General features: G+C 48.2%; 1 protein-coding gene across 3 annotated transcripts; it reads right to left on the bottom strand.

Moving 5' to 3' along the window:
• sytl2b (synaptotagmin-like 2b) lies at nucleotides 1-18,033 on the bottom strand. Of its 3 annotated transcripts, XM_086164629.1 has the most exons (19): nucleotides 17,754-18,033; nucleotides 15,171-15,334; nucleotides 14,987-15,098; nucleotides 14,307-14,355; nucleotides 14,123-14,225; nucleotides 13,679-14,045; nucleotides 12,337-12,497; nucleotides 6,879-9,263; nucleotides 6,023-6,136; nucleotides 5,887-5,937; nucleotides 5,719-5,813; nucleotides 5,520-5,624; nucleotides 5,200-5,369; nucleotides 4,198-4,300; nucleotides 3,905-4,066; nucleotides 2,705-2,789; nucleotides 1,831-1,933; nucleotides 1,537-1,742; nucleotides 1-1,084 (listed from the first exon to the last, which is right to left on the bottom strand). In XM_086164629.1, the coding sequence occupies exons 1-19, from the start codon at nucleotides 17,930-17,932 to the stop codon at nucleotides 936-938; spliced, it is 4,863 nt and encodes a 1,620-aa protein (XP_086020755.1). In that variant the 5' UTR covers nucleotides 17,933-18,033; the 3' UTR covers nucleotides 1-935. The 3 variants fall into 3 exon arrangements, with proteins under 3 accessions (XP_086020755.1, XP_086020756.1, XP_086020757.1); XM_086164630.1 differs by lacking the exon at nucleotides 5,520-5,624 and having other exon boundaries at nucleotides 803-1,084; XM_086164631.1 differs by lacking the exons at nucleotides 1-1,084; nucleotides 1,537-1,742; nucleotides 1,831-1,933; ... (1 more) ...; nucleotides 3,905-4,066; nucleotides 4,198-4,300 and adding an exon at nucleotides 4,992-5,078 and having other exon boundaries at nucleotides 5,160-5,369.
• Between the last annotated feature and the right edge of the window lie 5,167 nt (nucleotides 18,034-23,200).

The raw sequence follows: 23,200 nt of genomic DNA, 5'->3' as shown, positions 1-23,200 counted from the left end.
TGTTCTTTAATGCTTTATTCCCGTATGTCATACATGTAAGAGCAGCGGTCCAACACGGGTCGGATATTGCTGTAAGACTTGTTTGTACTGGTAAAAAATACTGCGTTGTTAGTCTGAAATGTGAGATTCATTAAGGATCTAAAAAGCTGAATTGAATTAAATATTCTAAGCGTAGTGATGACATGTGAGGGCGAAGTCTCATGCTTCTGGTTCTCCGAGTCCGAGGACAATGACAACACGTTCCTGAAAGATGTGCAGAACGGCAAAGTAACAAGATGGAGGAAAACCGAAAAATATATAAAGTCAAGAAGCGCTTGAACAGCTGATTAATTATTCAGTTAATTAAAAATGAATCCTCTCATATCAATAAATCTGTTCTTATATTACATATCGCTCTGTCGGACTGTTGCCGACTGTTAGCTGGAATTAGTTTCATGAAGCTCCACTGAGGTGCGTCTAGAAATCTACCTTTGACGAACTGACGAACCGCGACGCTGAAAATAAATTAAATATGGTTTGCTAGCGTTGCATTTTCCAGTAGCGAATCGATAATCGGTGCGTTGAGTTCTATACAGGAAACGGTTTGAAGTTGTATCTTGGATGGTACACGTCACCGTAGATGATTTTAGGATGATAGACATTCTGCTCTGAATTGATTTATTCTACCTTGCTTTTGTGAATAAAGTGTCCCCATAGCAACGGCTAACTGATGGAAGCTTCCCCATGGCAACTGGAAAACATATGTAAACGCGCTGTAGTGGGTTTCTTTATATTCCTCAATGTTGTTCTTTTGCATAAACTGTGACGAGGTGTTGAAAATGCTCTTTGTAGCGAGCTAACAGAAGCTTTAACCAACACGGCGCTGGTAAATACACAGATTTAGCACGCCGTACGGGCGATGCCGCACTGGACTTTTGGGGCGGGGTATTTTCTGGTTATTTGGAAGTGGTCTTGGCAGAGTTGACCATCCGCAGGGGAAGAACGTCCTCCACCCATTCGTTCGGAGACGTGATCACGCGCTCCCACAGGGCAACCTCATCCAGCGTGGAGTCCATCCAGTCCACCGCCGCGCCGTAACTTCTCCCTGAAGACAAACGGGGACGGTAAAGTGATGCCTTCCCTGGGAATCCGTCACCTGATGTTAATACCTTACTCGAGTAACGGCGGAGCAAAATAACCCTGACCTTATTGTGGAAAATCCCTTGACCACAAACGTGGCTTATGAAACATCTAGCTCTGGAGTAATCATGATAAATATGTTTCTGGGGCTGCACAAATTAATTCATTTGTTTAATTTGGCCTGTTCTGTAATGAGGAACACAGTGGACCCTGAGGCCTCAGATGAACCTCCTGCATGTTTTTGGATGGTTCCAGGAAACCGGAGAAGCTGGAGGAACCCCACGCAGACACGAGGAGAACGTGAACGTGACATTTGTTGGACCCTCGTCAAACGTGGACTCCTGTTTACGGACTGTATGCTTCGTTTTCAGTTTAAATAACATGTTACTGAGTAAAGCGTTTTTCTTCTGCAAGTACCTGTTCCAGCTCCAAGCCTCAGGCCTCCAAGAAGATTGCTGGCGAGCCTGTCTCTGTCCCAGACCGTGAGCTCCACGCAAGCCTCCATCAGATCAGCCTCTCTGATTCCATCGTAGACCATGGTGTGGTTGAACACCGGGTCCGCCGTCCTCCGGAGGACCCGCGTCTTCTGTCGACTCTTCTTGCTGGTGTCCGGCAGTATGAAGCTTCGCACGGCGAGGACGGGAAAATGGATTCATGCGTGAGGTTCATTTGGTCGATCTTCTACCTGGTGCGGGGGTGATGTGCGCATACCATTTTACGTATGGGTCAATCGTGGCTCTGATGACGGGCAGGTTCTTGCACTCTTTCACCCAAATGTGGACTTCGCCGGTGGTCGGGCCCTCGTTCGGTAGACCTTTAAGAAAGTCAAGTCAAGTTTACAGAAACCTGGCATACGAGGGTCGCTAAGGTTCTTTTATTGCTGCACTGTGGAGTCACTTCAGAGTGCAGCACCCGAAAAATGATAGGTCATCCTGTCCCGTCCCATCACTTGTGGACATCTAGAACATACGCTGCCTCAGGAGATCCCACAGAATCCTCTGAGATCCATCCCACCCAGAGCCAAAATGATAAAATGATAGGTCATCCTGTCCCATCCCAAGAGCCACCACCCACTCCAACTTCTCCCATCCAGGAGGCGGTTTAGGACAATCAAGTCCAAAACAAACAGGTTGAAAAACAGTTTTTCCCCCCGAGCGGCCGTCACGCTGAATTTCTTGTCACATTTTTTTTCTGTCGCCTATCGCTAACCGAGATGCGGCTATTGTCGTATTGTTGTGTCCTGCTTTTCAAGGTAGTCTGTGTCTCTTTTTGATTCCACTAAACCTGAGAGCTGCTATCTCTGAAGGTTGTTGCACTCGGTGTCATGATAATAAAAGTCTTGAATCCTTGGGACGGACATGCACAAATGATCTCAAACTGATGATAACGGTAGTGCTAATAGTTACATGCTAGCAGCTGGAAAAACACAACGAAAGGCTTGATATTCATAAAAGAAATAACAATGGTGAAGAGATACAAGGTCAAAGTTATCCATTGAGGAGATCGGACCCGACATGGAACACGCGGTATTTAAGATCTTTGCTCAGATGGTCAAGCGCTTATTTCGACTTCATTCGAGCCTCACCTTCAGTGTGATTGATCTCCGGCACGAAACGTACGGCTAGTTTCATTTCTCCACGGTCGTTTGAGGACGTCAGGACGGGCGTTGTCTGGAATACGCATAACAAAACAGCCGTTCTCAGACGCCTCGCTCACAGATTTTCATTGTCAACAGTTTATGCAGCCACAATGTGATGTAAACGGCTCAGCGGCCTCTCGGGGAAACGGTATACATCCTTAAATAATCGTCCGATGTCGAGTAAAGATACTCGACTTCACGTGTAAATAGTGGAGCGGGACATTGTGTTTGTGTTGCGTTGGCGTCGGCTCGGTTTTCAGACGTTTGAGAATGCATTCATAAAAAGATGAGCCCCTGAAAATGGAATACAGTGAACCCTTGTTTTTCGCAGGGGTTACGTTCCAAAAACGTAATCGGCAAAATCCGTGAAGTAGAAACCTTGATTTATTTTTCTTTTTACAATTATAATACAATGAAATACTCTATTATACATTGAAAAGAAAGAACAAAACATTTTACTGGCTCAATCATTTGTTTCACAAATAAAAGTACTGTACTTTAGAAACGTTTTTTTCAACAAATAACTTCTGTACTTTCAAATAATCATTTTAATCATCAATGTGAACAGAAGGCTTCAAATTGCAGAGATCAGCTCCGCCCACCGTGACCCGAGTAATTGGATTAAACGGGAGAAAATTTAACCCTTTTTGCATCCTTATTAAAACTTATCGCTGCTGTCATCTTTATGTTTTTTTCTTCCTTCTTTATGGAACGAACGGAAGATTCATTCATTCCGTAATGCCGACCTACAGCCGCATAGCTTTTACCTTCCCTTAGCATGTCCAGAAGTTTAACTTTATCTGCGATAGATAGCATCTTCCGCTGCCTTTTGGGCCCTTTTGTCGCTCCAGAGCGTTTTGTCAGCATTATGGGTTTTAGAGAAACTCCAAATTGCGAGAGAATTTGCACGTACGTCATGTAAATTCGGCAAGCTGTTTTACGTACGTGTACATATTAAACTGCAACGTTATTGACGCACAGGTAGAGAGTGACTTTTTAGCCAATCAGAATGCAGAACACAATGCACCATGCAAATCTGTGAAGTAGCGAAACCGTGAAAAGTAAACCGCGTTACAGCGAGGAATCACTGTAACACGTGAGTGTGTGTGAGTGTGTGTGTGTGTGTGTGTGTGTGTATCTTCTTACCCTGGCTTTCAGGGCTAGGTAGTTCATCTGGGTGTGGTCAAAGTCCCACTTGGACAGGTCCACATCTACCTCGCCCAGGAAGCTGTTCCTGCCGAAGGTGTCATGATGCCAGACTGAGAGAATGAGCGTCTGGGTTCGGAGATACTCCATGCGAACACGATACTGGGAAGACAGGGAGCAGCGGGTCGACCTTTTGCGTTGACAGCCAAGTGTGTCGAGCGCTGGGCGTCGTAGCGTGGGAAAGTGCGCGGGCGTGTTTTGCGTTGCCGGCGTTAACATTCGTGACGTCTTACTCTGAGGATCTCGTTGAACGTGGGATTCACGGTCTTCTTTTTCACCGATGTTTTCCTCTTTCCGAGATGCGCTTTATCAGGAACGAGGTAGCTTTTGACGTAGCTTGAGAAATAAAACAAAACAGCAACAAGTGGTTTTTACTCCCGGGTCGAATGACATGATCATACTACACATTCTTTTCATAAAATCCAGTCCCTTCCTTTCCCTTTATTTAACTCGTGGTCCTGAGTCTGTTGCGCTCGATCCGACCTAATGTGAGACGATTGGACCAGGACAACAAACAATTATAAGGACACGAGAATTCGGACAACCGGCCATTATACCTGCTGGAGCCTCCGTGACATTTGATCCCGAGTCGAAGCTTCGGGATGGGTCCGTGGGGTATTTTTATCCCGAGTCATCACTCTAGAAGGTTTCTGAGGTCGCGTGTTGTTGTGAGATGGAACAGCGTGAATCACGATCTCTGCTATCCCAGAGGTTTTGGACGGGGTCGAGGTCAGGGATCCGGGCAAGATGAGTCCTTCGGCAGCGAGCTCACCCGACCGTGTCTTATGTGACCTCGTTTTGTGCGCTGGGGCTCAACCACGCCGGAACGACACATGGGCCCTCCTCGGCCTCCCGCCACAAGTGGAAGTGCGGCATTATAGCGCTCGCTCGGGATGAAAATGTTCGGGAATGACGGCCGGACGCCAGCTGGAGGAGCCGATTTAATTCGACTTCGGTACGAAACGCCTGACTTGAAGCAGAAAGACGATTCTCCCCGTACTTTGGTTTCCGTCACATGGCTCTGCTACCACTGATGTCCCTAATGGTTTGCAGATGTGTCCAATTTCACACTCTGCCAATTTAAACTTGACCGCCAGAAGAACGAGACGCTTCACTGAGGCAAATGAAAGTCATGAAATAAGAAACTAGTAGCGGGTCCTTGAAAGAAGGCTCTTTCTAATCAGAGAAGACGTACCGAAGCTCTCCATCTAGGAATGTCCAAGTATACGACTCACGGATCTGAGCGTCCCCTCTTCGGGTCCACCACAGCCAGGTCTCGGCACTCCGCCACAAAGATGTGGAACTCCTTGAGCCTCTGGACGTAGTTGATGGAGAACTGGATGTTTCCCTGGACCTCCACATTGCCGAAGTCGCCGCTGTACATGGTCATCACACTCCCGCTTAGCTAGGGGGAGACGGACGAGAAGGTTAAAGGTTCGGTCGTGTTTGGGGAAACCCCGGACGACGACCGGGAGATTTTCACAGGAGAAACAAGGAGTCCGGGTTGAAATCGAAACGCTCGTGTTTTAGTCGGGCATGCTGTTAGTGAACATACAGAAGGTACAGAGGAGAGGCTGGAGCTGCTGAGGTTAGTCATAGAGATGTCCATTATTTGCCGTTCTCTCTTCTCGCCGGGGAAGTCAGCGTCTCGGTCGTGGTTCTGCAACACAGACAGCGAAGCACAGGGAGCTCCGTGCAGCAGGTTCACAGCAGCTTTCGGCCTTCACGAAAGGAAAACGCATCGGCGGGTTTACCTCTTTCTGCAAGAACGACGGGACCGACTTGCTCATCTTCTTCAGGTGCTCCGCGTCGGAATACAACGACGAGGAGGGCGACGTGTCGGGCAGACCTGCGCCCAGGTGGTCGAGTTTGACATGTCGGACGTAAAACTTTAAATATGATGATAACGGCGGTATATTCACCATCGCTTGGGCGCCTCAGGTCAGCGGATGGATCCTGTCTTCTCTCCTGTCCTGTGAAAGAACCAGGAGACACGTTTCCACGAGATGGCCTTCACATTCGGGGAACATCTGACCCGGCGAGCCAGGACTTGCTCACTTGGAGATACGGTAGCCGTGATGTCCTCCATGCTTTTGGCCAGATTTCTAGGCCGCGCTTCGGCCCGCTGCAAAGCCTTCCTCACCGGGTTCAGGTTCTCGTCACTGGTATCACCTGTCCGTTAAGAGATCACGCTTGAGAGTTAAAAGATCACGTTTAAACGATGGCTGGAATGCTGGCCGGCGTGGAGTCGCTACTTCAAATTGGTTGATAATTAACTTGAAATAATAAGGAATAAATCATACTTTTGAATAATGATTCATCTGAATGCGTTGTGGGGCTAAAAATCTCAAAGGGTGTGGCTCAAAGTACGCATCGCTTACACTTGTATGCTCTCAGATTTGGACTATTTTACTGCATTTGAGGGCTTTGCTTGGCAGTTTATTTAGTAAATAAGCTTTAACTAACAACAAACTACAGTATGTTCGTCTATGAGACGTGCGGAATAAAGATCCTCTGTAAAAGCTGAGGATTACATAGGTTTCCTCGCCGAGCAGCACTTGGAGTTGCCCGGCCTACAAATTAAACACCGGTGACGAGAGCGAATGTTTGCACAGATTTCTCTCTGCCAACACGGATATCGGGTACGTGGGTGGATACGGCCACCGGGAACAGCAGTCATTTGAAAACACCTGCAGCACTTTTAAAATCAAAGGGAATAAATTGTAAGCGAAGAGGAACCAGAGCTGCAACTGCTGTTGTTGTTGTTAAGTTCAATGCTTAAGTCAATGGAGGGAATGTATTTAGAGGGGACTTTTGTTTTGCTCTACACCAAAGAATTCCAAGTTTTATTGCTAGTTTAAAGCAGGTTTCTACTTTTCTTATTTCAGAAGTGAACGCCGCCGTGTTCGCTCACGGTTGAAAGGGGCCCTCGAGCTGGACCAGTTTCCCGACGCGCTGCTCAGGGATGAATCCTGGCCGGTGTCCGAGCCGCTGCTGTTCACCCACGCCGGTCGCTGGCTCGCCTTGCCGGCCTTCTTGGCGAAGCGCTCTTCCGAGGCCACGGGGGTGCTGGCCCTCACCGGCCCGCCCAGGTCGAAGCCGTATCCGGACTTGTCCTCTGTCGGGTCGCTCCTCAGCCCGGGGGTTCTGAGGGCGCTTATCTCGTCCGTCATACCGAGGTAATGCCGGTAGTCCGTGGGAACGAACGCTCGTGCGCGAGGAGTAAGGCTTTCGATTTCCTCGGATTTCCTTCTCGGCCCCGAACCTTTTTCAGCGTTCGGTCTTCTGGTCGGCGTCCGGTCCAAACTCTGCTTCCTGCTCTGGGAGTGGACGGGGCTGACCTCCATTTTGAGCTGGACTTTGTCCTTATCTTCGCCGAAGTTAAGAGCGAACATGCTAGTAGCGCGGCGCATGGCGGCGCCGCCTCGGCTTCCGGAGGAGCCCAGGCTGTCTTTTCGTCTCTTGGGCGAGCGGGCCTCTTTGCCGTGGCCGCTTTGCGACTTTGTGGCTTTCTCCTCGGCTTTGACCGAGTCTTTTGAGCTCCTTCTGGACTCTCTCTGCTGGCCCGACTCGGCCGCCGTGTAACCGGGCTGGCAGTTTCTGCTGTCGTTCCCTGTCCTGAACGCAGAGCCCGTCTCTCTGTCGTAATGCGACAGGTGGTACTCCGGATCGCCGCCTCGGAATTCCTGCGACAGGAGCTGAGCGCCGACCGAGTCCCTCCTTTTAGGGCTTTTGGGCTTCTCGAAGGAAGGGCTCTTGGTCTCAGACAAGGCCTCGTCCCAGAACTCGCGCAGAGTGTTGAACTGCGCTCGGCTGGTTCCGAGGCTCGGCGACAGCTTGTCCAGCCTCTGATTCAGCGGAATAATCGAGAAATTCTGCTGGTTTCTATTCGCGTCTTCGTCGCTCCCGACGGAGTGTCCGACCGAGGTGAGGTCGTACTCTGACTTGGTGAATCTCTTGCTCAGCTTCGCCTTGTTTGCGAAGCGGGAGGCTTTGCCGTCCTCGCCGGCTTTCGGCTTGCCACCATAAAAGACGGGTTTCTTCCTCTCTTGTTCCCAAAAAGATTTCAGCTGCTTTATCTTCTCTGTCATACTTTCTTGGCGGACGAGGCTCGGCCTCGGCGATTGACCGTTTGTTCGGTCTTTATTGGACGCGTCCCCTGTCCTTTTAGGAGACATGCCTGACTGATTGCTTTTGTCGTCGCCGTACCCCAGTCTCACCTCCTCACTTGAGTCCACTCTGGTTCTGGATGGGAATTTTTCATCGTTCCCGCTGAGCTTCGGGTCCGTGTTGTTTCTGGACAGGTAGAAGTCTTCCGAGTCCGTCCCGTCCCTGTGCTGTTGCACCGAATCCAGAGAGGTAGACTGTTGTTCATGCAATTGAGCTTTTCTGGTGGACAGATACTTGCCAGCTTGTAGATTTGGTTGGATCCCAGAGACGCCCTGAGACTCCGGGCTCCGGCTGGGCCTGCTCGGCGACTGTGGCTGTTGATGAGGTTGGGCGACGGAGAAGAATTCCACTTCAGAACCTCTTCTATCTCCTACAGAGGCTTTCCTGTTTTCAGAAACCTGTTTCCCAAAAGGGACACCATGCACCTCCTGGTTCCTCTTCACATGAACATGTTCCCCCCCTTTGCCGTCTGTCAGTGGACGGTTACCATAGATCCCATTGTTGGTATATATTTCAGACACTGGGTCGGACGTCCCATTGGGCGTCTCCATGTGCTCGTCATCTTTCTCCACTGAGAGGTAGTGGTTGTCCCTCTGTGCGGTCGTCTTGGTAACTTTAGGATAGGCCGTGTTTTTCTCCCAAAATGACTTCATTTGTGAGATTTTGGGCGCTTGTCTCTCCTCTTTCGCTTTCACTTCCCGCAATCTCCTCGCTTCTCTTTCCAGCTCTCCTCTCACGTCACCTTCTGCATCAACCAGCTCATTGTTTCCTCTTCTGCCAATTGCTTTCACGTCTTGCACCTCATTAGTCTGTCTCTGCATGTCACTTAGATGTCCTTCCCTCTTCTTGTCACTTTTCACATCCCCCGAATCTCTCCTTAATGGCATTTTACTTCCTAACGTGCCGCCTTCTTGATTTCCCTCCGAGGTCTTTGTCACCATCTCTGCTTCGTTAAGATTGTCTGTGCTGCGGCTGAACCAATCCAGCACCTTCGTAATGGAGTCGTCCTCCTCGCTGGCAGGGCAGGACCTCTGAGTGGTCAATTTGAAAACGCGGTTCGATTTCTTCTGCGACTGCGGATCGGGTGTATCAATGAAGTTGAGATCATATGATATGGGAGGATCTGCATCTGAAAACAGGCATGAAGAGAGAATACAAGAGATGTATGAATAAAGCGGGAGCTTATCAGCATTTCCACAGCTTCAACTTTGCATTGCCAGACAGGCCAACGGTTTTTTCCAACGAAACTTGGTACGATAACTCAAAGACGAGAGGACAGATCGATACTATTTGACATTTCTGCCCTTGGATTTACTCTAAACAATAGCTCCTTGATACTCTTAGCAACTTTTTGCATTAACTAGAAGGTTTTCAGGTTTCTTTTTTTACATCTGGACAGCATCGGAACCAGGGGTCGTGGACCTCAGTTCGTCGAACATTTTCAAGCTCCTACTCGAAGGCTGGGCCTCTTTTTACGGTTCCGTAGGAACTCATGTGACGTAGGTGCTCGGTGAGCGGTAGACCTCATAAGCCAGACCCATGACCAGATGCACCCTTTTTAAAAGCTATGCTGGTCACTTGCGTCAAAATGGACAGAAGCAGCGAGAAACGGAGCGACGAAGATGTCCAAGCTCATCTGCCCTGCTTTGCCTCAGAGGGCCTACAGGGGAACAATAACAAGTTGGCCAAAATAAATGCCGGGTCAGCTAACGGCTAACGGGGTTCTTCACGCTACAAAGCAGTGCAGAAAGAAGATAAAAACACTTCCGTCAGATGGTTATTATTCCATGAGCCGCTGTGGCAGCTTCCACCAGCGTGCTGTCCGTGTCGTCCTCCTCTACGTCTTCTTTGGTGGTTTGCTTTGCAGAGTTGAGCTTAAGGTGTTCTACCTCACTGCTTATGGGAATGCTAAGCTAAAAGGCTCCCCTGGAGGAGGCTACTTTCTGTTTTGTGCCGGACACTTTTCTGTACCTCACTGGTGATTCAGTCATCGGCGTGATGCAAAACAAGCTACGGCTGTCCTAACAGAGGGATCTTTTTAGATGTATCACTGCTTTTCCTGCATTTTTGGGGGCTTAAAACCGGGATGGAGCCATAAAACAGGTGCTAAACGCTCTGAATGTTCTCCCTCCTTTTACACAAGTCTAGTTGAAACACGAGTCACGTGCATCACCAGGTGGAGCTAACAAATGTACCTGAAAAGGATACAGGTAAGACAGAAAAACAGAAAGAAAAGAGTGAGGCTTTTCAAAAGGTGTTTCGATGCAGATGCAGACCAGATGCAGCTGGAGACCTCCAGAGCGAGGAGACCCCGACCCACCATTCGAGGTACCTCCTCAGTATGACTTCGACTTTGAGGAAGCACAGTTGGGATAACTTGAAGGAAACTTGATCCAAGTCCCCGAAGGTGGATTTTCAAGAAGCTCCCCGCAGACTCTGAGAGCACTAAACAATATCTATTGTCGTCATGGCCGACCCGTGTCTTCATGAGGGTGCCTGCGTGGTGGAACTTGGGGATTTATCGTCCATGCGATGATTCAACCTCGTCCTCCAAGGTATGAGGTCATGCCAGGGGGGCCGGAAAGTCCAGGTTAAGCGATCGATCCTGGGCGACTGAGCGAGAAAGCAGACGAGCGCAGGAATGACGATCTGGCCGGTGCGATGGGTTTTTGTTCCAGCTCTCATCCTCGCTCACGAGCTCTTCATGAGAACATGAGAATGAGAGCGAAAACACATCGGGGTGAGGATGGAGTTTCAGTTCACCTCATTTGGAAACGAATGCGGCCGAGCCGGTCCAAGCGCAAGATTGGACTTCCTCCAGAGTGCCTTCCATTATTTTCAAGCCACAAAGAATGAAGGGATTAGTTTTCTCTTCTGGGCTGGGAATGCTACGGGTTCCCCCTAGGGGGAGCTGAAGGCAGTTGCTGGGGAGAAGGGATGGGGCAGCTGCATCGGGTGCAGATCCACTACCTTGTTAGTTATTCCTGCCTAAAAACAAGATACCAGATGTAGAAAGAAGCCACGTAGCTCATCCTCGGGATCACCGGCTTGCAATGACAGACGTGTTGGCAGGAAACTGGAGGTTTTGGACGAAAACATGCCAGGAATCCAACCGGCAGAGGTGGATTTTGGACACCAATGCATGGATGCCGCAGGAGAACATGCATGTCTTCGGCTGCGGCTGCGGAAGCAGGATTCTAAGCGTTCTTTGTTTCATGTGAAATACAACTTTCAGTTCTTGAAGCCGTTCGTGTTCTACCACCTCTTTTACTCGTCCACTTTGGGCCGCCCGTTCCACCGGGCCGCCGTCCAGGCACCATCTCTCAGTTTCAGTCCAACCTCTATCCGGTCCGATATGAATCCCATCACGCTTGTGGGTTCAGTCTCGTTCTCCCGACTCTTGTTTTTGTGTTTGATAGTATTTTATCATCATGTGCTCGTAGCAGCAGTGATACCGCAATAATGGGATTATTTGGATTAATGCTGATTCATTTTCGTGTGTTTTCCAAAAACATGCAGTGGGTAAAGTTGAAACCACAAACCCCACCTCACTGTATCCTACTCTTCCGTCTTATGTATTTAGTTTTATTCTTAGTAGATTAAAATAACCGGCGCTCTGAAGTTTACTCCACATCTTCAACGAACAAACCGCAGCCGACCCTCGGACCACATAACTCGTCATCTTCACGCACAAATGGAGATCATTTAAAAACCACACTTTGCTCCAGAGGATACCAGCTACGAGGTGGAAAAAGAGGCGGCGCTGATTCAATTAAATCCGACCCAGGAAAAGGGGAGTTTACCGAGAAGCAGAAACTGGAAGGTCGTAAACGTTAACAATGGAGTCTTTCATTGGGAACCGAAGACGCTGCTCAAGATACAAACTGACAAGCCGGGCGGTGACAGGTTTATTAACCCTGCTGAAACTGATCGGAGTCAATATCATCCCTGAGCTGACGGCCCGCAAAACAGCAATAAATGGACGAACACGCTTGGCTTAAACTGCTGGACAATACCCATCTGTGACGCAATAAAATATATTGATAATAAACGGACTAATTAGATAGAAAGAGGCGGGAAATCCAAACATTCCAGACACATTTGAAGATCTCTATCGGCTTCAGTGGTGGCCTTACTCATAGTAAAGTCTTGCAGGGGCGGGAAATACATTTAGAAATGCGAGGACCGTCGCCCCTGGTTACCTTTGCTGCTCTGAGTGAAGCTCAGGTCGGCCGGCCTCGAATTCGTCACACCGCTTCCTCTATCGGTGTCCCGGACGCTGCCGGCGAGCCTTCCGAGAGATTCCCCGGCTCTTTGCTCACTCTGGACCTGCTTCTCGTCACCCTGGGGTGCTTCAATCGCCCTGCAGAAGAAAATCAGACACCGCACTTCGGGGGGCCAAACATGTATGCCTCTGCAAATTTTTTCCCCAAAATGAACCTTCCATTCTCAATTAAATACGATGTGATTTTCTGATCTGCTCGCCAACGCCGCTGTGTTGTTGTGAATGTTCCCAGTGTCATGTGACAGAATTTAAATCAGTGGGGTTGGGACTCTCAGAAACATCTCTTGGCTTCACTCAGTCACAACATGGCGTCATGCCTTTATGATGGGAATCATGGCTTGAAAATGGATTTTTTTAGTAAGAAAGCTTTTTATTTAGTCACATTCATTTCTCCACGAATGCAACGTCCGTGTGCTTCGACCTTTGCCGTGAGGGACTCGTTGTCTTGGTCAACGGCGCTTCCCCTCAGGGTCGGAGGAGCTCAGAACCAAAACCAGCAGCGTTCAGTTTCGGGACGGCCCCTTCGACCATCCCGATCACTTATTTGGTTATTGGTTTGGCTCAGCTGCCTGAAAAAGTGCTCTTGGACAAAACAAGGAACCCCCCAGTTGCCCCCGATGGTCTGGTTCGCGCCTTCGACGGAGGATCTGCTGCCATTGGCCTGCAAACGTAGCCTACTAAGTGGGATGTAAAAAATTGTTTAGGCCTTTCTTACCACCTATCATGATAAAATCATTGCAAAATTAAATATCTAATTGTTTAAAGTTAATTGATGAATAGAAGTTTGGAAAAATAAAATGAATAAATATTTGTTAGTTGACGTTGGAAAGAGGGATGTCAAATATATCATGTTTCTATGTACATATAGTTACTGCTGCAAAAAATCCAAGTCAATCACACTTGTGTGAAATCAAACTGTCCGCTTGGGAAGCGACTGATTATTTTCGACTTGTTTTAAGGACGTTATCAACCTGTTGTGTGTTTTCCCACTTTCATTTTGAGTCCAGACCTCCGTGGGTTCTTACATTTGATTTCCATGGATCATTTTTGTGTGATTTTGTTGTCACTACATTCAACGATGTGCAGAGCAACGTATTTGACCAGAATAATTCATTCATTCGGGTCTAGGATGTGTTATTTTGGTGTTCCCTTTGTTTTTTTTTGAGCAGTGTATTTATATTTCAGTGTTTCCCTCTGATACTCAGGATGGTTTAATGGCACAAAACACTGAAGACCTTGAGGAAGCATCTCCAACTGACCTTTCCCTGGTTAGGGAGGGCCGGTGTTCATCTCCCCCCGAATAGGAAACGGACGAATCCTGAGACACGCCGTGCCGCCGGCCGTTTCCTGCAGGGTGAAGTGTTTGGGTCGTGGTTTGGAGCTGGTCGGAGCTTCCGTCAGGTCCTCGCTGGACGCCGCGTCTCTGGCCAGGAATCATCCCCGTCGACCCCGGAGCTTCGGAACTCCGGCTGTCGTTGTCCGACTGGCTGCTGGTTCGCCTGGAGACGAAGGTCCTCTTCTTGGGGATGGGCCTGAACCCGGGGGAGGAGCCCTCCGAGGTGCCGGAGCCCTCCGAGGTCTGGCTGCTCCCGCCCGCCAGGCGATATTTCCGCAGGAATTTGGGCTCTGGAGAAATAAAGATAGGGACGTTCTGCCGCAGGGATCCAACCTCTGCTTATCGATCACCGACTGCTGATCCGCACCTGGCCCGGGCGTCTTCTGGTTGTCGCCGTCCGACGAGACGTCGGCGTTGTCGGTCGATTCCAACACGGCGAGCGCCGTGCTGTTGAACGGGTTGTGCCTTTGCTGGAAGGGGGACGAAATGACGGCAGGTCAGAGGTCGCGACACAGAAACCGAATAGGGAAAACAGGCAGAAGCGTACTTACTGCTCTCGGGGAGCGGAGGCCGGAATTCAGATTCTTTCTCTCCGCATGGCTGGAGGGAAAGGTTTGAAGGGATATTTCAGATAAAATGCAAATCTACGAGCGAACGACCGGAGTTTAACAACAGCCCCGAGGCTCGGATGGTTCAGAATGTGTGTTCTGATTGTCCTTGAAGGCATCATCCGCGGGAGGGGCCGCGTTTCCCCGTTCCCAGAATGTCTCAAAATTCCTCAGTTATAATGAATAAAATGTGAATATCAAATCTGCGCCCGCATTCCCTTCTAATTTCATCCCGAAATACGTCGAGTTAAACACTTGGCTCAACAGCCGCCCCTCCCGAACGCTTTCCCTGGACTCGCCCCGTCAGGCAGCGCGCCGTGAGCATACGGCGGAGAAATAAAAACCCTTTTTCCCAGCGGGCGCCACCTTTGTGTGCACAAGTTGAGTCACAAGACAACACAAACACACGGCAGACGCTGCGGGAAAGCAGAGCGACCGACGCATTTAAGGACGTTCAAACATCTCCTGTATGTGCTTTGTTTCACTTGAGGGCGCTTCTGTCGGTTACGGGATTTAAAAGCGGACGACTCCCATTTATTGGGAAACAGAGGAGGGCGGAAACACCAGGAAACGGGCAGGGATACTAAAATCTAAATCGACTGAAACATGGAACGGTCGTGTACTTCCTCTCCTTGGGCCGGTCGATGTCCAAACACCTGGCGGGTTTCCTCGGGGGTTCGGCGTCCGACACTCGGCCGCCGGATGTCTTGGGCTTCTCAGATCGAAGGGATCCATCTGCGGCGAGCGTAGAAAACACCGGGTATAAAGAGACCGAGCGTGGGAATCTTCTAACGTTCCTAAACCCACCGAAGCCGCTGGTTTTCCGCTGCTTCATGGAGGCCAGTATGATTTCCGAGCCGTGGATCTTGTCCTTGTGCCGGCGGGACTTGACCTCGTAGAACCACTCCCCCGTCAGGTACTTGAGCTTGGAGTCCGACTTGGAGCCCCGGCTCAGGATCACCTCTAGTTTCCTGGCGAGAAAACGCAAAGGGGCGAGACTGAAAATGAAGGTTCGAGCGGGAATCTTGTCTGATTCTGAGTCAAATGATCCGGCTCTGGCGGGTGGGTTAGTTTGTAAACCAATTAAACCCTACCTGAGTGGCATTTCACAGTAATAACAGTCCAGAAAGTGCTTCAGACGGGGGTTTTGTGCCTCCTCGCCCTCGGCGAGCAAACCCTGAACGCACCGGCACAATGCACTTTGTTTTAATCCGCGCTGAACGCAGAACCCGACACCGCTTCACTTCCCTCTGAGCGAAAAATCCGCTTTTGTGAGGTGAAACCTGGAGCCGGGGCGAAGACAAAGACCGGACAACAGCCGTTTGATCGGCGAGCAGGCAGGATGAGCCGATGAGACCGGAAATACTTGAGATTTAAAAGGAGGATTTCTTTTGTTTGGTTCTAATGGGACCGTTTACACTTCAATAACAACAACAATATAAATTGAAAAATAAAATTCCTGGTTCTGTTCCATGTTCATGTGTCTGCGTGGGGTTCCTCCTGGTTCCCCCAGTAGTCCTAAAACATGCCGGAGACCCTTAAAGTCACTGTTCACACACACCTTCAAACAAATAAGACCTTCTCAACCCACATGTAACAAATAATGTCCTTATTTTCATTGATGGCGGTGATAATAACGGCTCCATTTCCACGTTTTCCTTTAATTTCCGCCCGCTCTGGTCGTTCTACGCGTCACAGCTCCCCCGTCAATGTAACGGCGCGCACGTGACATCAAGGAAAACAGATGGAAAAACATCTCCATCGAGTGGAAATTGAATCAAAGACGGGGAGGAGAAAAATCCCTCACTTCAAACCCGGCATTCCGGTTCAGCTGTCCGCTCGACGGCGAGCTACGGTCATGTGAAAGAGGGCAGCGTGTTATTATAGCCTGTTGGCTTAATCCTTTTACACCAGACCGAGACACAGCGAGCATTCAGCCGCACGCTGGTGAAAAACTCGGGCCGAGAATCTCCGTTTAACTCCTAATGAAGAGCACATTGTTTCCTGAAATCCCCCTGTTTTTTTTTCCCCCCGATGCAACGCGATGCGTCTTCAAAGAGTCGAGTCGTAAATACCTATCTTTAACCTAAAGATAGGTAGATAGATCTTTAACCTAAAAAAAAACAAAAAAAACTGTGCAATATTTCATTTCACTGTGCGATATTCAGAACTGTGCAATATTTCATTTCATAACAGCTACACTACAATTTTTCCTTTTATCATACTATTGTGCACTCCTTACCTCACTTGTTACTAAGACACTTATAGTTTTATCACTTGTTGACTAAGACACTTTATAGTTTCACTGAGACACTTCATAGTTTATGGTTTATTTTTATTTCTAATTCTGCCTTTTTCTTTTTATTATTCATTACTGTTATATTTTCTGTAACTCTGGCACAACAATTTCCTTTGGGATTAATAAAGTTGTTCTTATCTTATCTTATCTTATCTTGGAAGTGAACTTCACCCGCAAAGCCGCTTTCCAACAAACAAAAACCTTCTAGCGCACTAATGTTTACCGAGCAGCCATAATTTAAATATGGTTGAAAACGTCACAGAAATGAGATTCAGGACCTTCCCGAGCCTTAACTTTTCATTTGCTCATTATCTACAGCAGCACTAAGGGCTGCAGGGGGGCTGGAGGTTCCTCCTGGACCATCGCAGGTTCACACGTAGAAACGTGCAACCATTCACCTTCTCGAACAAACATCAAAAAAAGAGGCTGAAACCGTTCATTCATTCATTCATTCATTCATTCATCCACACATCTGGGCAATTTCTGTTCTCCAGTGAACCTCCAGCGGAAGGAACCCGGAGAACCCTGAGGAACCCCACGCAGACACATGAAGGCCTCCCTGCGGGAATCCAACCAGGGACCTTCTTGCTGTGAGGTGGAGATGGTGCAGGAGGAGGTTGCTAAGTAAAACTCGGCAAGGAGTTCGTCTCGACATTCATCTGAACGTAACTTGAACCTTCACGGAGGAAGAACCCGTCCCTGGGACTCCAGTGTGAGGTGTTTGAGGGACCTTCACGGGTGAGGATCCTCTGAGGATGGATTTCCTCCCTTCCCGAGCGGAGCTTCAGCTGCACTTTAATCCAATTGCTCATCTCACATTAAGGCCCGTCGCCAAAGTAGGCATTGCCTGCATCCGGCCAGCTCTTATTGCGTTATTCCATTACGGACGAACAAGTATCATCTTGACTAGCATGTCTACATCTCGCTTGCCACGCAGTGGGACTTATCACATCATTAAAATGACATTAGCTCCACGACACGCCGCGGCGCGGAGGCCCGAACACCTCGAGTCGCGAAGCGTAAATCCAATTGAACGCGGTTGCTAAAGCCCTCGGCCTTCCCCTTTAGCGCATTCGCCTGTGTGGATTTACCTGATCCTCGCCTCCTCGGCCTTCTTGAGCTCGGCATCCCTCTTCAGCACCGCCATGATGACCCCTTGCTCCTCCTCCGTCAGGTGGCTCAGGTCAATCATGGTTTCCGCCCTGCGTCTCTCCGGAGCGAGTCTGTCGCGGTTGCACAACAATGGGTTTGTGTTTAAATGTGCGAGCATACAAGTCAGCTTTCAGGGCTTCACAAGTCACAGCGGTGAAAAATACACTTCTTCACAAGCGTCGTTTGTTTATGGGGACCAAACTGCGCGGTTTGGATCGATTCAACACTGGGCTGCAACGCGATTAGCAAGTTAGCAAAAGATGAATAAATGAAAGTGAATGAATTGAGTGACTTGCAGTGAGGTTGATGGCGAACATGAAGAGAGGAAAAAATAAATAGATGGCTGCAGTTGACTTGCTAACTCTAGCTTGCTGTCGCCGTATTCTGCGGCCGAGGAGTCGCAGGAAGAATCTCTGGAATCCCGAGCGCCCCCTACCATGAGGCAGTAGAACTGCGTGCCTCACCTAGTTGCTGTTTGCAATGGTTTTATGATCCCTCAGCACAAGAAACTACTAACACACATAAGGTTGTTGACAAAAACATTGTACATGGGAAAGGTAGCAAAAGTGTTTCAACATTTAGTGCAGAGCATGCTAGTAGTGAGCCGTCATTGAGGCTCGACAGTCGGCTGCCTCATCATGTCTCTTCTCAGTACTTAAACAATGTGAAAATCCAGCCATTATGAATCAAAAATAATCTAAAACTGGTGAAGCTAAATGAAAAATACTGTTATAGTGCAAATCACTGTGAACTAGAACCATTCGATTTTTTTTTAAATTAGCAATTTTTTGTTTCCTAGATTGGTAAGTGAGGCACAGCTTCTCCTGCCTCCCCTGACTGCACTTCACTGAATGCATTAGATGTCAACTGGTTAAGACTGTTGCAATTAATAATTCCTTCATCCATTCATTCTTCTCCTGCAAACAGAGTCGAGGGGAAGCCGGAGCCTCTGCCGGCTGTCACTGGATGAGAGGCGAGTTCACCCTGGACGCGTCCATCACGCAACCATTCACCCTTTCATATATAAAATGCAACCATTCAGCCATTCATCCAAAAATCAGGGTGATTCATGTTCTCTGGCGAACTTCCTTCAGGGACCTCCAGGCCGACCCCTGCGCCACCGGAGACAGTTATCTACGATTTATTTTTTTTTAGTTTAAAAAAAATCCCACATCAGACAGATTTTGATAGCTATAAAAGAATTAGCGAGCCCGAGTTGGAGTCATGGGTTTCCAATCATTTAGAAGAATTCTTTTGTTGGTGAGCCAAGGAGGAGCCGGGAGCCTCCCGGACCTCGCCGGGCCCTTCGGTCTCTTCAAGAGGAGACTTTTGATGTCGTGAAAGCTGCCTCTCGCTGTAGCTTTTTCCCAAAATGCTCCGAAGGAGAAAACAAAAACAAGGGCCGCGGCGCTCTTACATGACCGTTTAACTTCATTACCCCGCAACATGCTTGTGATTATGGATAATGGACGCAGATGATCCCGGTATCTCCACTGGAGACGTCCTGCATCCAAACCTTTCTGCGGCGAGCTGTGAAACACTGAAATGCATTTTGCACCCTGAGTGTGTGTTTATTCAGGAAAACCAGACCAACACGATTCGTCAAACCACAGATAAGAGCAGCGGCTCAGCCCAGACGCTCCTTTGCATTCCCACTTTTTCTTTTTTTTTTTTGAAAAGAACACTACATTTTCACCTCTTTCCTCAGAGCATTTTGACACAAAGCCCAAAAAAAGCTAAATATTTTTATTCTTCAACTTTAAATTTGTTGTCTTTTCAGCTGACGACCAATGAAGCTCCCAGGTTTTAAAAGCATGTGACCGCATTGTTCCTACTTTGAACCAGGTGCTACTTTTACATCACAAACTTACAATAAAGTTAAATAAAGCAGCTGGATATTTTAAACAGCTATTATTCCTACCTTGAAGGTCTACCTTCCCCTCCCTGGAGCTGAGGTGCTCCATGTCCGGCCCCTGAAGGCATCGCTCACTGTAGGATTAACACCTCGACCCAAAAATGCCATTTTCATAAAAATAAGAATAAGAAAAGGTTTGCAGAAAGCCTTACCTCCCCCGCTGCGGCTCCTCTCTTGGATGCGCTGCGCTCCTGTGACGAAAAGCGGCCGTCACACACACACACACACACACACACACACACAAAAAAAAAACACACACACACACCTCCTCCTCCTTCCCACGGGATGGACGTTGACAGAAGCAGAAAAAAAATAGTTTTAAAAAACTCGCTTTTCCTCCTCTGCATGCTTTGGGTTCAGGTGCAACTGATGTGAGATTTTAAATAGAAAAAAAATAAAATAAAACAAAGTTAAAAAAGTTAAAACGGCACTTTAGGGAGGTGTAGTAGCGGCTGTCGTCCAGCAGGGGGCGCTGGTTGCCGCTTTTCAGGTCACTGTTTGACAACAGGGTGTAGCAGCAGCGCCTGCAGGATCTCAGGCAGGTTTCAGGAGAAACTGCAGGATCTCACCGCTGAGCTGTTTTTGCCAGCTCATCTGCAGCTCGAGGATTACGAGCGCGTTGTTCTCTCTCGGCCGCGCAAAGTCCCGATTGTGCCCTCATCAGAATGATTAAAACAAAGGGAGCGAAACAGGTGCACGACGAGTTATAGATCAGGCGGGAAAAGTAAACAAAAGAAATATATTTGCTTTACGAGGAGGAGGAGAACCAGCGTTGTCTGTAAAACACTAAACCTTCTCGTGAAATTGAATAAAAAGGAGATAAAAAGGGTTTTAAAGGGAGTAGATTGATGGGAAAATACTTGGTGTTTGGTGGCACGTCTTCAAGGCGAGGGGGGAGGGTTGGCGGTAAAACGTTAGTAGCTGCTCTGCAAAAGAAAAAAAAAATCTTCCCAAATATCCCTGGCAAAGATTCATGGAAAATGAGAGATGATTAATCAGTCTTCACATCAAACATTTGGCAGGACATGTCAGGGATCAGCTGACGGGGTTCGGGTTTTCATCTGCTGGGAACGGCGGCGGGCCTCCAGGACGGTCCTGCTTCCTTTCTGAGGAGTTTGGACCATTATTCTGTTTGCTAAAAAAAAAAAAAAAAAAGAAAGAAAAAAAAACAGATAGCTGCAGATGATCTGCTGGTAATAAGCTGGAATCCACAACTTGATTCAGACATCTGGGCACCTTGAGCCCCGTTGTGTGTTTGGACTGCGGCAGGAATCTGGAGAACCCTGAGGAACATCATGCAGACACGGAGAGAACATGGAGACTCCATGTTCCCTTTGGGAATCCGACCAGGGACCTTCTTGCTGTGAGGAGAAGGTGCTAACTGGAATTCCCTTAGCTTTTTTTTCTCTTCGGATGAAACGGATCATCAGTGGCCCGGGGTTGATGTTCTCGAATCCCCCGGTGAGGACTGATCTCCATGGTTTATGACAGAACATCAGCCGTCTCAGACGGACCAGCTCCGGCTCCGTTCGCTCCTGTTTCGATGGCAAAACGTGATTTCCTGTGGATTGGAAAGGATGATGCCCCCTGAAAAAAGGCAGGCGGGGAAAATCAACAGGCCTGGATTCAACTTAACTCCAAAAGCCAGGTAGGACACGTCTATATATGTATTCTTCTTCTTCTCCTGTGGGCTTCAGAGTTCTCCACAGCGAATCCACCTTCTCCATCTAACTCTAGTCTCTGGATCCTCCTCTCTCACAACATCCATCCATCTTCTCTTGATCTTCCTCTAGACCTCCAATTCCAGCATCTGTCTACCGTTACATTCACAATCCCTTCTCTGTCCATGAACCAACCATCTCAGTCTGGCTTCTCTGACCTTCTCTCCAAAACATCTAACGTTCCTCTGATGGACTCATTCCTGATCAAATCCGTCCTCGTCACTCCCAGAGAGAACCTCGACATCTTCATCTCTGCGAACAACAGCTCTGCCTCCTGTCTTTTGGTCATTGTCACGGTCTCCAAACCATCCACCATCGCTTGTCTCACCAGTCTTGTCCACCTTTCTTTTGCTTCTGGCTGATAGTCGTCTATCTCTTCGTACCCCTGGCACTTTTCTCCAGCCATTCCAACCTGCTTGAACCCGTCTCTTCACCTCTTTTTCACGCTCTGTTCCTCTGGACTGTTGACCCTAAGTACTTGAAATTCTCCTCTTTCTTGATCTCCACTCCCTGGAGCTTCACCGTTCCACCCTGGTTCTCCTCCTTCACACATATATTCTGTCTTGCTGTGACTGACCTTCATTCCTCTCCTTCCCTGAGCATACCTCCACCTCTCGAGATGTTCCTCAACCTGCACCCTGCTCTCACTACAGATCACATCTGCAAACTAACCTCATCTGTCATCCTGTCCATCACCATTGCAAACAAGAAGGGGCTCAGAGCTGATCCCAGATGGAGTCCCACCTCCACCTTGAACTTCTGATACACCTCAACGCTGTCTCACGGCGAGCATACATGTCCTGCACCAGTCTAACATATTTCTCTTCCAATCCAAACTTCCTCATACAAAACCAGAGTGCCTAGACATGTCTACATATATGCCCAATATTTAAAAAAAAAACATATAAATCAGCCAGCTCCAACACATAAAAACAAATACAACCTACTTTGTGGAAGCTGCTCTTTATTTGAAAAAGAAAGAAAAGACTTCAGTCATCGTCTGCTACAGGTTCTAATTACATAAAGAAGAGATCTGCAGAGACAAACGCAGAGAATATCCTGAATCAAACTTAGGTAGAGTCAAATTTGATTGAATTGCTTTCATATTTCATACATCTTTCACTTTTGCACTCAAAAACAGTCAATGTTTATGTACACGGGGCGCCGATCAACAGCGTCCCCCAACCCGCTCTGGTCCTCCCCCCGTCTTTTTGTACAGTTAAATTTACATCGGATCTCTTGACTCCCGTTCCCGTAGGCTCGAGCCCCGCGCCCCTCGCCGAGGAACAGTAGAGCGGAAAGATGTGTGCAACATGAAGACAACTCTTCACATTCAGAGTAAAGGCAGCCTTGAGTACGGTCAGTGAGTCAACGGCATGCCGAAGCTTAAAGCAAATAGAGCCCGCCGCCGAGCGTGACGCCTCGGAATCGTGGATGAAAGGTGTGTTTGACTAGACAGAAACCGTTGCAAGTTGCCATTGCAAAAAACCCTAGGCACAGAATCAACTACGTACTGTTAACGGACTCATACTCTAGCCCCTGCACTCGAAGTACAATGGAGATTATGAAATCTTTTCATAGTCTAGTAAAAAAATGTTCTTAACACAAAACTCAGAATATTTAGTGCTCTATCATTCCGCTTAATAGGTGTAATTTATATAATAGCTATTTTTCACTCTACCTCTTAATGATAGTCTTGAGATCCTTGTTTAATGCTGAAGCACTCCCACAAGTGTTCGATGACGTGTTG

Source organism: Fistularia commersonii, chromosome 18, assembly GCF_037954325.1.
Source record: "Fistularia commersonii isolate RoL2024-O1a breed Wild chromosome 18, RoL_Fcom_v1.0, whole genome shotgun sequence".
NCBI lineage: Eukaryota > Metazoa > Chordata > Actinopteri > Syngnathiformes > Fistulariidae > Fistularia > Fistularia commersonii.
Note: the sequence above shows the minus strand (reverse complement) of the source record. Positions and strands in the feature narration are given on the sequence as shown.

Coding starts and splice junctions, on each gene's coding strand:
- sytl2b (XM_086164629.1), bottom strand. CDS start 17,932: ATGCTCGCACATTTAAACACAAACCCATTGTTGTGCAACCGCGACAGA. Junction 14,356..14,986: donor GACCGGCCCAAGGAGAGGAA/GTACACGACCGT, acceptor CTTTCCCTCCAG/CCATGCGGAGAGAAAGAATC. Junction 5,814..5,886: donor CCTGAGGCGCCCAAGCGATG/GTGAATATACCG, acceptor ACCTGGGCGCAG/GTCTGCCCGACACGTCGCCC.